This window comes from Chionomys nivalis, chromosome 10, assembly GCF_950005125.1.
Source record: "Chionomys nivalis chromosome 10, mChiNiv1.1, whole genome shotgun sequence".
Taxonomy (NCBI): domain Eukaryota; kingdom Metazoa; phylum Chordata; class Mammalia; order Rodentia; family Cricetidae; genus Chionomys; species Chionomys nivalis.
This window is the reverse complement of record NC_080095.1, coordinates 16,584,025-16,600,141: the sequence shown is the minus strand read 5'-3', so window position 1 is coordinate 16,600,141 and position 16,117 is coordinate 16,584,025. Positions and strand designations below refer to the sequence as shown.

The 16,117-nt window shown below is 54.1% G+C and overlaps 2 protein-coding genes across 5 annotated transcripts in view; one reads left to right on the top strand and one right to left on the bottom strand.

Moving 5' to 3' along the window:
- Tecpr2 (tectonin beta-propeller repeat containing 2) overlaps positions 1–8,603 on the top strand; it is a 103,620-nt gene extending 95,017 nt beyond the window's left edge. For all 4 annotated transcript variants that reach the window (XM_057782970.1, XM_057782971.1, XM_057782968.1 and 1 more), the window contains 3 exons: positions 4,159–4,300; positions 4,545–4,694; positions 5,326–8,603. In XM_057782970.1, coding sequence (XP_057638953.1) covers positions 4,159–4,300; positions 4,545–4,694; positions 5,326–5,480 — 447 coding nt within the window. In that variant the 3' untranslated portion in view covers positions 5,481–8,603. The remainder of the gene's footprint in view (positions 1–4,158; positions 4,301–4,544; positions 4,695–5,325) is intronic.
- A 3,108-nt stretch (positions 8,604–11,711) lies between these two features.
- Ankrd9 (ankyrin repeat domain 9) lies at positions 11,712–15,385 on the bottom strand. The gene is made up of 3 exons (XM_057783377.1): positions 15,166–15,385; positions 14,268–14,452; positions 11,712–13,769 (listed from the first exon to the last, which is right to left on the bottom strand). Exon 3 carries the CDS (start codon positions 13,711–13,713, stop codon positions 12,733–12,735), a length of 981 nt encoding a protein of 326 aa, XP_057639360.1. The 5' UTR covers positions 13,714–13,769; positions 14,268–14,452; positions 15,166–15,385; the 3' UTR covers positions 11,712–12,732.
- Positions 15,386–16,117: the final 732 nt, after the last annotated feature.

Sequence of the window (16,117 nt, the reverse complement as noted above, 5' to 3'; positions counted from 1 at the left end):
TCTAGGTTTCAAGCTTTTCTGAAAAGAAGGGAAGAGACCAGAAGCAGAAGAGGGTTTGCTAGAGAAAACAAGGGACTAAGGACAAATAAATACAGGTGCCCGCACCATGGAGCCCGTGGGTGAACCCATACACCTCAGGCCACTCTGCTTGGGCTCAGGGTGAGGGTATGCAGGCATGCACAAGCTCGTTACGTTCCTGGTTGTAGGTAGGCGTATTGAGATAAAGGCTCAGCTTGGCAGTTTGAAGGACTCTGGCTTGAGCCCAGTCACTGCAGCTCCAGGTACTAGTGCTTTAGTTCTTCTTACCCAGAATATAAAGGAGTTGGGCTGGACTGACCTCGTGGGTCGCTTTGGAGCCAAGAGGCTGGGAAACAGAAAAGCGAGTTTGTGTTGGGCAGAGTCTGTTTGCTCTCCCGCTGAAGTGAATTGTACTGTCCGTTGTTATTGTTGGGTTTCCCCAGGCTTCGCACCTCTGCTCTGCTCATCTTGTTAACATTTCTCAAGCAGCAAAATCTTAGACACAGGAGCTGTTTGAGGGGAAATACAAAGCATGGCTTGCCTTCCCTAGGAACCTGTCAGTTCAGGGGGAGAGCGAGTGGCACAGAGGGAGCTGAGGAGCTGGCAGAGGACCACTCTGACGGTGGTGGGTGTGGAGGACCTGGAGCCATCCTGATGGCTCTTTGGACTTAGCATGCACCAGGGCCATGGAGCACTGGAGCAAGCCACACAGCCTGTCCAGCGGGGCCTGTTGCCTGTGACAGCAGGTGGAAATGGCCTCTAGTGGGAACTGCCAGTGAGTAGGCCGGGAACACATTACAGACTGTGCCTTTCCACTGACAGAGGTGTGGCTGTGCCTCCTGTCACAGCAGCCTCTTCTCCAGAAGAATCAGTAAAGTCCTTCCCACGGGTGTGTGCCACATGGGAAGGTACCAAGCCCAGTGTGCTAATTCATACATGCTGGGCATGGTGCTGCACCTTGAAATCCCAGCACGCAGGGCAGATTATGATTTAAAGGCCAACTTGGCATGGCATGACCCTATCTCAAAGAGCCTAGGGCTGGGGATATAGTTCAGTGGTAGAGAGTTTGCTTAGAATACACAGGGTCCTGGATTTTCCTATAAACACATGAACACACACACACACACACACACACACACACACACACACACTGGGACCAGGCCTTATCTATGGTAGCTAACCTGATATAATGGAGCAGAACTTAACTGCACCTGATGCCTAGGGACCCCCCCTTTTTTTTTTTGAAACAGGGTTTCTCTGTGCAACGTTGGCAGTCCTAGAACTCACTATGCAGACTAGGCTGGCCTTGAACCCGGAGGTCTGCCTGCCTCTTCCTCCCGAGTGCTGGGACTAAAGGTGTACTCTACCATGCCTGGCTCAGGTGACCCTCTTATTTCAGCACCTGAGAACCCTTACTGTGGCCCCAAACAGCTTCCTCTCAGCCCACATTGGGGCTTTTCTTCTCAGCTTAGGAAGGTGTCCACAGAGCTGCTGTGTCTAGATCACAGCGAGACCATCTGTAACCTGATGATGGGGAGCATGGCTACTCCTGCAAAGGGGGTGCTTAGGAGGAAGAAAATTTGGCCTTGGTTGTTTCTAGTGATGAGGGATGACCCTGGGGCTTTATCATTTGGGGGTGTGGGACAGCATCCCCTACCATACTGTATTTAAAGGAAACTCTAGCCACCAGCAGTCCCTTTGATCTATAAACATTTAAGCATATTGATAGCTATAATTAAACTGCTCCAGAAAGGGGCCTTGGTCCCTCCCACCTGTATCCTGTAGCCTTTTAAATGACACTTAACAAGCGTGTGTGTGTGCACTCAGGTAGCTGCTCCTTCTCTCAGCTCACCAAGAGTCTATGTGGGCTCTTAATGTCCCATGTTGTTCTTGATTTTTAAAAACTGCTATCACATTTAGCTGTCTTGTGGGAAGGGGTTATGCTACAGCACACATGTGAGATCAGGAGACAACTTGGCTTGGTGACAAGTGCCTTTACCAGCGAGCTACCTCACTGTTCTTATTCTTAAATTATTTACTCTATTGTACAACTTGTATTCTTTCTTCCCTTTTTCTTTTAATTTATATGAAGTTTTAAAGCTAAATAAGCCAAAATTTTAGCTTTTTACTTTTCTTTTTAATAAGTTATTTTTATTTTACATGCATTGATGTTTTGCCTGATGCATGTCTGTGTGAGGATGTCAGATCTCCTGGAACTGGAGTTACAGACAGATGTCAGATGGCACCTACTGCCATGTGGATGCTGGGAATTGAACAATGCTCTTAACCCCTGAGCCGTCTCTCCACCCCGCTTAACTTCTGTATGCACAGTATGAAGTGTTTGTAATTGTAGATTCATAGGTGCTTATGGCTAGTGTGGTAAATAGAGACAGCACTGATGTGTGGGCAGACTGGGCCCAGGACCCCTCCTCTGTGTCAGTGCTATGGGGTCCAGCAGCCCGCCTTCCTCACTCTGCCCAGTGCATAGTGGGACAGCCTCTTCCATCCCTACTCTTGTGCCTGTCACCCTGTAGGACTGGGACTTTACCTAGAACAGCCCTCCTCAAGATCTGTACCCTATGATCCCAGACTATGGGGTAGAAATAGGAATCGTGTGCTCAAACTGTAGAATAAGCATATTGCTCAGAGGAGACTCCCTAAGGTATATTATTTGGACACAACCAGCACTGCAAAGCTGGGCATGAGCAGCAGGCCCAGGCACTGAGCTCCTGTGGTGATCCATGGGCATTCAACTGCAGATCTAGAATAGGCAGACCATCTGTGGCATATTTGACCCTGCAGGCCTAGAAGGTGACTTTTGAAATAACTCTGGTTTCTTCCGCTGCTGTTTTATGTTCCCTGTGACACTGCAGGGTCGTACAGAGCCCTGTGGCATCCTGCTACAGCCCTATACTCTACAGCCTTGACTCTGGGAATCCTTCTTTACCTACCATCCATATACACAGGTGCCTAATTACCTTCTCTTCCTACCCCTCCACCCTCACACTCCTTCTGTACTCGGTGCTCTGCTCATCCAATCAGATGAACCTGATGATGGGTAGAAAGCCACCACTGAGAATGGCCAGTGGGTGAGAAGTTGGCAGGTTATGAGTGCTTCAGTAGACATTCGGGGATGGCTAGCTCTCCACAGAGGGAGAGAGTCTGGCGGCTCGAGCCAGCAAGGGTGTGATGTCAACATCATGACAGGAGCTAAGTGGAATGTGGCTTGAAGCATGCATCATAACCACATAGTGACAGAGCAGAAACCACACGTCGGAGAGCAACTGGCCAGAACTCAGGAAATTAGAACCATGAGAGGGCATGCAGCAGGGATAACTGAGTCCAAGAAGGGAAGCATCGGCACCAGGGACGGCCAGTTCTTCAAGGCTTTGGTTACTCACCTGGACTCTAGGTCACTCTGCTCTCCGAAACATCGGGGCTTTTTTACTCTGCAGAGTGGCCTGCTCCAGCAAAGCAAGCAACATTGCAGAGATCTGCTCTCGCACACCATGGCATGTACAGCCAGCCTGGCGCCTACCTCAGGGCCAGCCCCTGTCAGCATTCTCTCCTCCATCTCCCATACCACAGGAAATGTCACCTGCAGTGAAGGTGCAATAGGAGGACTCAGAATTAAGAGTATCTCCAGGTAGATGTCAGGGCCCAGGTGAGCTGGCCAGGCGAGGCTGCCCATGTGTTTAGTGCACATTAGGATGACCAGGGGCAGGTTGTACCCAAGCAAGCTGCAGTGCCTTTTCTGCCGGTGTAGCGGCTGCCTGCAGCATCAGATGGGGTCGTCCCAACGTGGCTTCTTTGTGTGCTGCAGTTCCAGCTTCTCCTCATGTCAGTCACTCCCTTATCCAGGCCACTCTGCCTCTCTGTCGCCAGCTGAAGTTGTCTGGTACGGTGTCCCATAATCTTGTTGGTGTGACATTATGAGGATCGCCTGGTAAATGTCTTTCTTTCCTGTGAGACTGAATGCCAAGTGCAGAACACCAAGGAGCCACCCCAACTTTGCCTCTTCTGCTTGTGACTGCGGCTCTACCCAGCCGCATGCCGAGCTGGCCTGCTGCAGTTCCTGGTGTGCCTCCGGCTCCCTAAAGCTCTTGCCCTTCTCTGAGGACTGTCCCTTCTTGCTTCCAGCCTGCTGGGGTCACCTTGGTCAGCGTCCATTCTAGCCCCAATGACCAGATGCTGTGGGCCCTGGATAGCCGATGGAATGTGCACGTGCGAACTGGGATCACTGAGGAGATGCCTGTGGGGACAGACTGGGAGCATGTGCCAGGTAGGGACGATCCAAAGAGTGTCCCATTGTCCCCCACACAGTGGGAATACAGCTTTCTCAGTGCACAGGCCCATCTGTGGCTGGGCTAGCCTGCTTGGACACCCTCTCCCTTGGTACCCCGAACCATACAGTGTCACCATACACAAGTCCTGGTGACCAAAGCAATGTCTGGATCGAGCAGCACTGGGAAGGGTGCGCTGTCCGGTGTCTTCCAGAGATGAGCTGATACCCAGTTTGCCCACAGGGTTACAGGCCTGCCAGTTGGCATTGAGCACCAGGACCGTGTGGGCCCGCTGTCCAAATGGTGACCTCGCCCGCCGCTATGGAATCACAGACAAAAACCCTGCAGGGGACTACTGGAAGAAAATTCCTGGAAGTGTCTCATGTTTCACAGGCAGGTGCTGGGGACTTGGTATCTCCTGGGGAGAGGTGGTGCATACAGAAAGAGCTGCCCCAACTCAGCTCCACACCCTACAGCCAGACCAAGGACAAGGCCACCTGTGGGAGGGCTAGACATGGGTTCTGAAGTCACCTGACAGGAACAGGTGCTGCCCTGCTTGGAACAAACTGCTGGTGCAGCTACATACACTTGTAATCCCAGCACTTGAAAGGCTGTGGAGCCGGGCGGTGGTGGCGCACGCCTTTAATCCCAGCACTTGGGAGGCAAAGGCAGGCGGATCTCTGTGAGTTCGAGACCAGCCTGGTCTACAGAGCTAGTTCCAGGACAGGCTCCAAAACCACAGAGAAACCCTGTCTTGAAAAACCAAAAAAAAAAAAGGCTGTGGGGGAGATTGTTGTGAGTTCTAGGCTAACCTGGGCTACATGGTGAGTTCCAGGCCAATCTGGGATACAATGTGAGTCTCAAAAAACAGCTAAAACGTTAAATTGAGTGAACAAAGCTCAAGTCGGGAAATGACTGGCTCTTCCCGTCTCTGAGCCAGAATGTCACCAAGTCCAGACTGGACCAGGGCCCTACTCAGCAGCTATGTGCTTTGTCTCAGACTGACTGGCTGTCATCTTTGCAGTGACCTCATCAGACGAGCTGTGGGCAGTGGGCTCCCCTGGCTATCTTCTCCAGCGACTGACAAAGACGTTCAGCCATTCACACAGTACCCAGAAGAACAGCCAGGCAGTCACCTCCCACCCTGAGGACCTGGAGGACGAGTGGGAGGTCATCTGAAGGAGCCCCAGGCAGCCAGTCAGGGAGGAGCTGAGGCTCTGTGAAGGACGCTGCTGATTCCCAGTGGCTCGCTTATGGGTATGCCTCTTCCACCAGTCTGGACACCCCACACGGGCTTTCATCTGTATTTGTTTCCGCCTCATCCAGAACTCACAGCCTCAGCTGTGCACCGGAGGTGTCGCTGGAGCAGCAGCACCTTTGACAGCTTGCCAAGGTCACCTCCAAGTGGGCGCAGTGGCCGCTGCTGCTCCGTTGCATGCACTAGTTACCTGTGCACCACAGTAAATTCTCTCAGCAACTCCAGATCCTGGTGTGGGGCCAACAGGGACACCGCCACAGGCAGATGAGTCAAAGCCAGGAAGAGTCGGGCACATGTCCTTACCAGAACCCAGGCCAAAGAGGCCTGCACACAGAGCTCGCAGCCATTAGATGTGTCTGGTGACAGTGTTGACTTCCTCACAGGGTCCCTCACATCTCTCCGAGAGATACAGGCCACAGTGTACATCCCACACCAGACATCCCGGTGGGAAGTACCCGTCCAGGATAGGGGTACTGGACTGTGCAGGGTAAGGGTATACACGCACACACCCTCGCCTCATCATGTTGCCCACACTCAGGGTAGCTGCCCACCTCCTGCCCACATGGTCCATTTAGTCCAGCACAGGGTGCTGGTCAGACTTGGGGCTGAACTAATCTGGAGACATCTTGGGGAAGACTTTGACTAGGATGTTAGTGGGCACCCTAAACCAGGCACCTCCAGAAGATGTAGTGATCACCTCTCATTACCATGTCGCAGACCTGAATAAGATACCTCATCTGAGATGCAACCTCCAAACAGAAGATGGGTCTATCTTCTGGAAACAGTGAAGGTCTTTTGTTCCTTCAGGAGGTTTATCCTAAGTCCACCTTGGCGTGGCCATCCCCTATCATGTCCTCAATCCAAGAGTAGCCAGTGTCCAGTGGGCATAGCATTGACTTCCCCAGCAGGTGGAAACAGTGCCTCCTGCTCACAGGTGCCATGTTCCAATCACAGCTAGGACAGCAGCATTCCTTCCTCAGGCATCTGAGCTTCAGGGCAGGCTGTCCACTGTGTGTCCTTCCCTGAGCCTGCTGCCCCCACCCAGGAGGTCCCTGTCACTATTCCACACTGGCTGCCTTTTTTTAGTCCGCCTGGTCCGGGCAGTTACTTGATGTCTGTTTTCCGCTAAGCACCAGGTCAAGGCCCTAGCAATCATGAAGCAGAGGCTCCAGGTTTGATCAGTGACGAGCTGCTGAGAGCCCTGGTTGCACTTAGTTATAGACTTTGCTGACAGCAGAGGCAGCCCCACCTGGGCTGCACCTCTTCTGTGAACAGCGTGCCTTGCCTGGCCCCTCACAATGGCAGCAGCCCCCTAAGCCCACGGGACAATAGTGCAATTAAACCCAAGTTAAACAGACACTTTTAAACTACTTTGAGCTTCTGTGCTTTATATGATTTTCTTTTTGGTTTTGTTGTGTTGTGCTTTGAGATCATGCAGAATCTTAGACATTTCTCAAATGTTGAGTATAGTGACTGAGCGGGGAGGCCTGTAGAAGCCCAGCCCAGCCACACTGCAGCAGAGCCCCTCTGCCTGGTCTCAGAACCTAGATGGTGTTGAGCCAGTTTCCCCGGGTGGTATAGTGGGCAGTGGCTATTCCACAGATGGACACACCCACTGGCAGCCCTAGAGAGATGCCCCCAAAGAAGGCAGAACGAAGGGCTGTCCTCGGATATCAGCCTTTTGTTGTTGTTTTGAGACAGTTTTATGAGGCCCAGGCTGGCCTCCAATTCACTATTTAGCTAGCCACAGATTGCTTTTTCTAATCCTCCTGCCTCCACCTTTCAGTTCTAGGATTACAGGTGTGCACCACCATGTCCTGCTAAGATGTCAGACTCCATGCAATGGAGTCTTTGAGACTTTGAGAATCCCCACTGGGATCTCTCTGTTAGACAGGGGAATTCTTAAAATCATGGTAGTACCCACATAGACCCCGATTTACTGCTCAGGTCTCCTAGCTTGTCCCCTCCCAGGAAGGAGAGCATGGTTAGCCAGTGAGTCTTAGAGAGGCTGGGTACCTTATTCACAATCACACAGTGAACATGGGTCAGGACCTAGCTTGGCGAATCTGCTGACCAGGCAGCACCGTGCAGTCAGTATCGGCTTCTGTAGGCACTGCAGGTGGAAGGAGACAACTGCACAGCTGCTGTGCCTACTGTTTCCACTTACTTAGCACAGGAAACCCGCCTTTGCCTTCCAGAGGGCAAGTGCTTTGTACACCCAAATGCTGGGACAACCACACAAAACCCATATGGAGATCTTTACATATCAAAGTGTAGAACCTGTAAGTCAGAAATCCGTGTGGGGCTGGAAATGTGGCTTAGTAGTGATGAACTGAGTGTGCACACCACAGCACAGACCAGAAACCCTACAGGGACCCAGAGCGTGCCTGCATTCCGGCACTCAGCAGTTGTCAAGACTGCCACAGCTTCCAGACCATCCTGGACCACACAGTAACAGACTGTCTCAAAAACACTAAACTTAAAAGTTAACAAACTTAGAAAGGGACATGACCGCCACAAGTGTGGTCCCCACGTTGAATGTTCACTGCAGGAACTTGTCTTAACCCGTAGGCACAAACTTTTCTGGGAAAGCCTCTGAAGGGTCTTTGAACCAAAAGCCTCACTTTGGCCTCCTCTGAGCTGTCGAGAACCGTCAGCTGGGACGTGTGTCTATAGCCCTGGCCGGGCACGCTGCTGCCCCAGGTTCAGTACTCAGAATGTCAACGAATAATAAAACAGAGGAGGTGACACTGTCCGTGGACTTGAACACAGGCTTGTAAGGCCACAGGATGTATGCCAGCAGGGCATCTCACGGTGAAACTCTTCTAACCTGTCAGTACAGCATGGTTTGCAGAGAGAGGAGGACACTGTGGTGGGGGTGCTTCTTGTGCCTCGCCCTTCAGGAGGGGCAGAGACAAGTTCTCACTTGGGACAAGCAGCTGGCCAGTGATTGTTTCCAAGTCTGTGTCTTTTTTATCCTTTGAATGTTGAGCCATGTAAATGTATTATTTATTTCAAAACTAAATAAAATTTACATTTTAGAAACTCAATTCTCTTAATTTTTCAGTATTAACAGTACTTGAGTCAAATACCATAAAATCAACACCACACACATTTTTAAAATCCTTTTCATAAAATACTGGGAAATGCTTATACCATGGTGACTTTTTTAATGATTTGTTTTTATGTGCATTGGTGTTTTGCCTGCATGTATTTCTCTGTGAGAGTGCCAGGTTCCCTGGAACTGGAGTTACAGAAAGTGTGAGCTGCCATGTGGGTGCTGGGCATTGAACCCCAGTCCTCTGGAAGAGCAGCCAGTGCTCTTAACTACTGAACTATTTCTACAGCCCCTACCATGGTGATCTTAAAAATACTGAGTTGTAGGGTAGGGGGGATGGTTCAGTGTGGAACACTTGGCATAGTATGGTTCCACCTCCCCGGCATTGTCCTTCACCCTCCATAGCCCCAGAAAAAAAACCTCTGTAAGAAAACACCAAGCTGCTTGGGCAGGCAGCTAGCAGTGAGCAGTGTGACCAGTGTGTCTCCACAGGAGCCTAGCCATGCTCAGGCATGGACTTCCCACAATCCCAGTGTTCATTTGTATGTTTTGTGTTTGTTTTTTTTTTTTTTTGGTTTTTCGAGACAGGGTTTCTCTGTGGTTTTGGAGCCTGTCCTGGAACTAGCTCTTGTAGACCAGGCTGGTCTCGAACTCACAGAGATCCGCCTGCCTCTGCCTCCCAAGTGCTGGGATTAAAGGCGTGCGCCACCACCGCCCGGCCTTGTTTTGTTTGTATGTGGATGTGCATGCTAGCACAAGTCAGAGAGCAACATTGTGGAGTCAGTCCTGTGTCCTTCTCCTTGACACAGGTTCCAGGGGTTAACTCAGGATTCCAGGCTTGGGGGGCAAGCACCTTTACCCACCGAGCCACCTCGACAGGAAAACATTAAATGTCTAGATCTCACTGGAGGTAGAAATTTCCACTTCCCCCTTGACTGGGACAGTGGTTACATCTGTGCAGACATTAGTCATAACTCATCAAGTTACAAATTGATGCCTTTGTGTTTTATCATGCAGAAGTCAAATCTCAAGTTTTTATAGTCAGAGCCAGTCATCAAAGGGTGGGGGCGGGGCACCAGTACCAATTACACCAGTACCAATTACTGGGCAGGAGTAGCCGAGAACTCATTATGTAGCCTAGGCTGACCTTGATAATTTTTTGAGACAGTCTCACATAACTAAAGCTGATTTCAAACTGGAGACATAGCCAAGGATAACCTTGAACTCTGCCTCCACCCGGTGAGTGCTGGGATTACAGGTGTGCACCACCATGCCCAGCTTTATTTGGTGCATGAGTGTTTTGCCCCCATGTAAGTCTGTGCACCACATGTGTGCCTGGTGTCTAAGGTGATGTCAGAAGAGGGCATCAGATCCCCTGGAGATAGTTACAGACTGTTTAAGCTGTATGTGGGTGCTGGGAATTGAACGCGGGTCTGGAAGAACAGCCAGTGCTCTTACGCACTGAGCCCCTCCAGCCCCTGGCTATGAACTCTTGATCCTCTGTGCTGGGATCACAGCCAAGCACTACTGTGGTGGTCTGCAGTTGGTGGACAGGACTCCAGCCTATGTGCTTCCTTCCTGCCTCCTGGGGAGCCACCTTGTCTGTAAAGGGTTTGAAGTCATGTACAGACCTGCCGCCCATGCTGCGATTAGCACAGAAACGAAGCCAAGGTTAAAGCAGATGGAGTCGGTGTGGAAAGTGACAGAAGCCAAGGGTGTAGGCGGCAGCAGGTCACAGCACCAGGGCAGACCAGGGGAGGCACTGAGTAATGAGCCTCACTGTGGCTCAGTTTCTCTGTCCTTCCAAACAGGCATCAGGGGCCAGATAATCTAGCTCCTGAACTCTCTAACTGGGGTGCGGTACAGATCTCCTGGGGACACATTTAACATTTTGTTGGGGCAGGATACATTGGTAAAAGGTGAATTCATGAAGCGAGCAAATAAACCAAGGGAAGAACAGATGTGATCACCTCCTACTAGCTGGTAGTGAATGTCAGCACAGAGCCTGGCACTGCCCCCTCCAGATATGCTCAGTACCGCAGGCTCATGGCCTGGATGGCAACACCCAACAAGGTGGCCCTTCCTGGGGCTAGGGAGCCTAGGGGACAGATAAGCTACACACGCTGGGCCACCCACCCTTCCGCTCTCAGAAACTACCACCCGATAAGTGAGGCTGTGCTTATCAGAGAGGCACCACCTCTCCAGGCCTTCTGCTTCCCAAAGTGCAGTTGTGAGAGATCTGGAACAGGAACCAGGCCTTCCTCTGAGGAGGCTGGCGAGGCTTCTCCACCCCTCCCAGTAGTGAGGCCCCACCAAATCAGTGTCCCAAGTGAGTCTTTGTCTTTGTACCCACCCAAGACACAGGAGCTGGGGCCCAATCAGCAATGATGACTACCAGGACACCTATGTGCTTGTCACCATGAGCCAAGCCCTATGGTGCCAATTCCTCCCACAAGGTTCCACCCTGCATCTTCCCTGATGCCACCACAAGGCCTAAATAGTGCACTGCCCCTCCTCCAGGTCAGGCAGCTCAGGAGAGGCCATCAAAAAAGCAGCAGTCTGTCTACCTGAAGGAGACAGGTGCAACTAGCCCTCACCAGCAGACCCCAAAGGGCACTGGGCTAAGGAGACACGAGGACAAGCCAACATTCTCAGCAGGGGCCCAGCTTTCTAGGCTCCCCCAGGAGCTACTGAAGCCATTGTTCCCATCCTGTAAATAAGGAAACACCACCATCAATGACATCCTTATTCTGGACCTGGAACCTCCCAGAAGTCCAGGGGGACTAACCGTGAATGGGTCAAACCTGGAGTTGGGGAAGACATTAGCATCCATCACCCACAACTGCCAGGGCTTAGAGAAGCAAGTTAGGCAGAAATAGAGCTTCCGATCTAGATGTAGGATCAGTACCTGCTGGTAACTTCTTGCCCCACTTTCTGGAATTGGTAGGGGGTGTGTGTCACATTTTTAGGCCTGAGAAATGACCTGAAATCCCTTGGCAGTAATAGTAGGGCCCAGAACAGAGGCAGCAAGGTCTAGGGCCCTTCCCGCTCGCCAGGCTCTCCCCACCCTCCCTCCTGTGGCCCAGTACCCCGGTCTTTTCCACCCCCAGGCATGCTGTACTCAGGAGCACTGAGCAGCAGGTGCCCCAGCCAGGCTGGCCAATTCAGCGGACTGGTGGCTTCTACTCCTGGCAGCACATCATGGCCCACAAGCCCACGCCACAGAGGTTGAATTTCACAGTCCAGCAAAATCCCTGGGCAGGGTGATCAGGCCCTCCTCCCCAGTCCTGAAAGATGATGGTGCATTCATAACAAGCCCCCAATCTTCACAAGCTCCCAGCAGAAGCCAGCTCTCCAGGCCCGCCAAGAAGCTCGCACAAGCCCCATAAGCACCACGACATCCACTGTGAGAGGGGAGGAGCCCATCCTGGGGCTGGGAAGGAGGCCTGGAAGGCACTCCTGGTCCTGATGGGACAGAATGCTGGGAACCCTCAGCCCATGGTGAAGCAGGTGCGATGCCAGAGCTGAGCTCAGAGGCCCAGGGCGAGCACTTGCCAATCCTGAGGGCAAAAGGGGATGACAGGGCCAATTCCAGGCCGGGGTGGGGAAACCTATGATTCAGAGTGAGATACTACACATACGGCCTGGCTCCTCCTCTCCACTCCGGTCACAGCTGCCTGCTCAGCCCTGCTCGTCCTGGACACAGAATCAAGTCCAACTCCATGGGCCATTCATGAGGCTGACAGCACAGGGCAGGTCAGTACTGCACAAGCCTGTGCTCTCGGCCTCAGCACATTCTGTCCTCTTGCTCAGTCAAGTCAGTCCCCACCCTCTGTCCCTGCTCCTCTCCTGTTTGGGTCAGCTGTCACCTCCCCTGGACTCCAGGTCCTCACCCATATCCTTAGCTGAGCAGGGAGCCAGTGCACTTGAGCAGGAGTGTGAAGAGCCAAGGCTCCCTTAAGAGCCTGCCTGACTCGGCAGCCCTAGCCCAAATGCATGCGACAGACCAGGCAGGTTCTTCTGTACAGTCAGAGATCCATATATGTAAAGTGCTGGGTACAATACTCTCAAAAACACTTCTGTCCCCAAATACAGTGCCAAGAGTGCCCCTGAGTCTAGCTCTTGCCCGTGAGGTCCAGTGGCTGCAAAAAGGGTGGTAGAGGCAGCTCATCTAAGGCCTCGGGGAAGCGGCCGGGTGAGATGGTGGTGACCAGCACCTGCATAGCTCGTACAAAGAGGGAGGGTGGCGCCAGCCCTGCTAGCCACTGGAACTTCTCCTCACCCAGCAGCCTCTGCCAGCGTAGCCGGTCTCCCAACAGCTCACATCGAGCTGGGCCCGCAGCACCCCCCGTGGTGTACAGTGCCAGCAGGTCAAGCAGCAGCAGGCGGCGCTGACATAGCTCCCCAGGCGAAGTGGTGCTGGAGGTGGCAGCGTTGACGGTGGCAGAGGCAGCCTCAGCAGCAGTAGGGACTGAGCTGGCGTCCCGGCCCAGCTGGCGCAGCAGCAGCTCCAATGGTGTAAAGCCACCACCGTCTCGCAGGCCTGGAGAAGCTCCATGGCCAAGCAGCAGAAAGAGGCACTCGGGGCGCGCAAGCTCACAGGCCACATGCAGCGACGTGCCACCACCCTCCACACGGCTGCAGCCACGTCGGTCCAGAAGGCGCATGCGTTCTTCGGGTGGGAAATCCCGCACAGTTCGCAGGATGCGCCGCAGGATGCCCACGCGGTTGTAGCGCACCGCCAGTGCCACATGTGGTCCCGGTGCATTGCAACAGCGGAAACCCGCACTAGGTGGAGCGAGGGCGCGCCGGGGGAAGGTGGCCAGCAGGTAGTGAGCATAGGCTTGGTGGTCGTGCACGAGCGCGTACAGCAGGGCCTCCGACGGCGAATAGGCGGTGGCGCGCCCGCGCTCGTCCCAGTGGAAGGCCTCGCTGGCACGCATGTCCTCGAGTAGCCACACCGGCAGCAGGTCGCGCACTGCCTGGTAAAAGGCGAAGGACGACTTCCTGCACTGCTTCTGCACCCGCAAACGAGCTGAGCCCGCGCCCTCGGGCGCGCCATTGGCACTGCGTCCTGGCCTGGCGTCCCATGGCATGCTGGTCTCTGGGAGTCTCCTGGCCTTAAGGCATGGGTCACACTACCCAGACCAACCTGTGGGGCGAAGGAGCCAAGTGAAGCCTTGGTCACAACTCCCTCAGCCTGAGAAATGGCACCCACCCTCAGTCTTTGATGCCTCTGTCAGAGCCCCTTTTCCTATCACCAGCCTCGCCTCTACTAGTCACTGCTCCCAGCTCTGTTCTCTCCTAGGTCCAGAGTCATGCTTGAATTTCGACATCTGCACCCTGTCTCTCTAGTTTCTGCTAGAGAAGGCTGGACCTGCCTGAGCCTTCAAGTCTCCCAACCCTCTGCAGCTCTGGGACCTTCAGGAAGAGCACCTGCTCACAGCTGAGCCAGGTCCCGCCAGCTGCAAATAAAGAGGAATCCATATGACACCCAAGACTCATGCCCATAGCACAAGCAGCGGAGCCCAACTCATCCAGCCTCAAACCTATCCCCAACTCCACTTCTACCCTGGCCCCCAGCAGAGTACCCTTGAGAGCTTCTTTCCAAGAAGGTCATGGATGTAACTGTTCATTCACACAAACCTACCCAGTTCCTGCAGGCAGCCCTGGGTTCTACAGATGTGGTTTTTCACTTTGCCGCACCAGACCCCAGCTTCCTCACCAGCAAGAAAGTGGTGGCCGGTGGCGGCCAGTGCGCCAAGCAGCCCTAGTAGGGGAGTGGCTCTGGTCCTTCATCCACAAACACTTTTGCTGCCCATCAGGAATGAGCTCCTGGGAGGAGAGAAAAGGTGAAGTTAACAGAGGAATCGGAGCGTTTACTATCTGCAGTCCACGCCAGGTCCATTCACATGAGGCCAGTACAGCCACCCATTTTCAACAGAGGACAAGCTAGTCCAAGGTCAGTCACCAAGTCAGGCTGGGCCAGGATAAGAGTCTAGGTCTCCTGCGTTCTCTTTGAGGCCCATTCCAGACACTGCAGACCCCGGCTTAAACCCCGCCTCAGCCCCTGGCCACCATCCCAGCCCGGCCCATGTGCCCTGCCACCTCGGGCAAGTGTAAAGCCCTAGGTCACAAGGGACACGGGACGGTGAGTGGGCCTTGTCCACACACTGTGTATCACGACCATTCGTGGTAATTGGGTTGCAGAGGTGGGCACTAGGGAGTGGGCTGCCGCAGCCGCCCCTCTGGGGCGATGCCATGATTGCAGCGCCTTCCCAAGCCTGGGTCCCCGCGCCCCAGGTGTACTGTGTGGGCACGCGTGGGGTGCAGGGTGGGTTACGTAAAGTTCGGCCGCCCCACGTCACTGGGCAGAGTCACGGCCGCGGCTCCGTGACTGGAGGTTGGGCCGCCGGCCAGATCCTTCCTGACCCTTCCCGGTAAGGACCGACCGACCTCGACCGCGGCGGCTCCGGGGCGCGCCCGAGCGTCTGCTGGCCAATGGCCAGGATCGGGGCTGCACCTGCGCGCCGGGACGCGCGACTCACCAAGCCGCGCGACCCTGTCCCTGAGGCGAGTCGGAGCGCGCCGTCCGTGCACCGGCGAGCAGATGGAGATCCCACGATGCCGGACGTGGAGAGAGCCGCCGCCGCCCGCGCCCGCCGCACTCTGATTCACCGCGACCGGGTCCCCGGGTACTGGTGCCGGTGCGGCCCAGAGGCGGGCGGCGGGCGGCGCAGTGCGGCCGGGGCCGGGCAACACCGCGGGACAGGCCGCCGCCTCCATTGGCTCAGGCTGCCGGCCCCCGCCGCAACCCATTGGCCGCTGCGCTGCACCATTGTTGCGTCACGGGCCAAGGGGCGGGGCGCTCAGCGGGGCCCGCGGAAAACTTCGGAGAAACTTAGGGGCGCGGGGGTGGAGAGTGAGAGAGGCCGGGGACGGGGCGGAGCTTGGAGGGCGGGGCATGACGGGGGCGGGGCGAGTCCGGGCAGTCGCCTGGAGCTGGGTTTGTGAGATCCAAGTATTTGGCCAGAGGAATGGGCTCCCTATTGTGCATTGAATGTGGCTGTCTTTGCTCTTCAGTTGAAGCAAGAGTCGTTTTCTGGGAACGAAGCTGGCATTTTAGGCTGTTTTTCACTCAGAAGGAACTGGGCAGGCCATCTAGCCTTCCCACAAAGGACCCTGAAGCTTGAGGTCTTGACTTTGGGAGGTTTAGGAGCTCAAAGTCCATTCCAAAAGCACTAACTGTTACACCTAGGCCTTGGATCTCCTTATCCCCACATTATCCGAGGCCAGGACCTTCCTGGTGAAGAAGTCCCAAATTCCATTCACAGGCTCTTCTGTCTTCTCCCAGAATGTCTTAGCAGTCCCATCTTGGGGCCTGTGTTCCTCCCTGACAGTCCTGGCCCTGCCAAGGCAGGGGCTGAGGGACTTAACTAGGCTGAAGTCTGTCTCACCTGGGTTCTCTGAGCAAACCCAAGCAGGCATCTGCCCAGAACC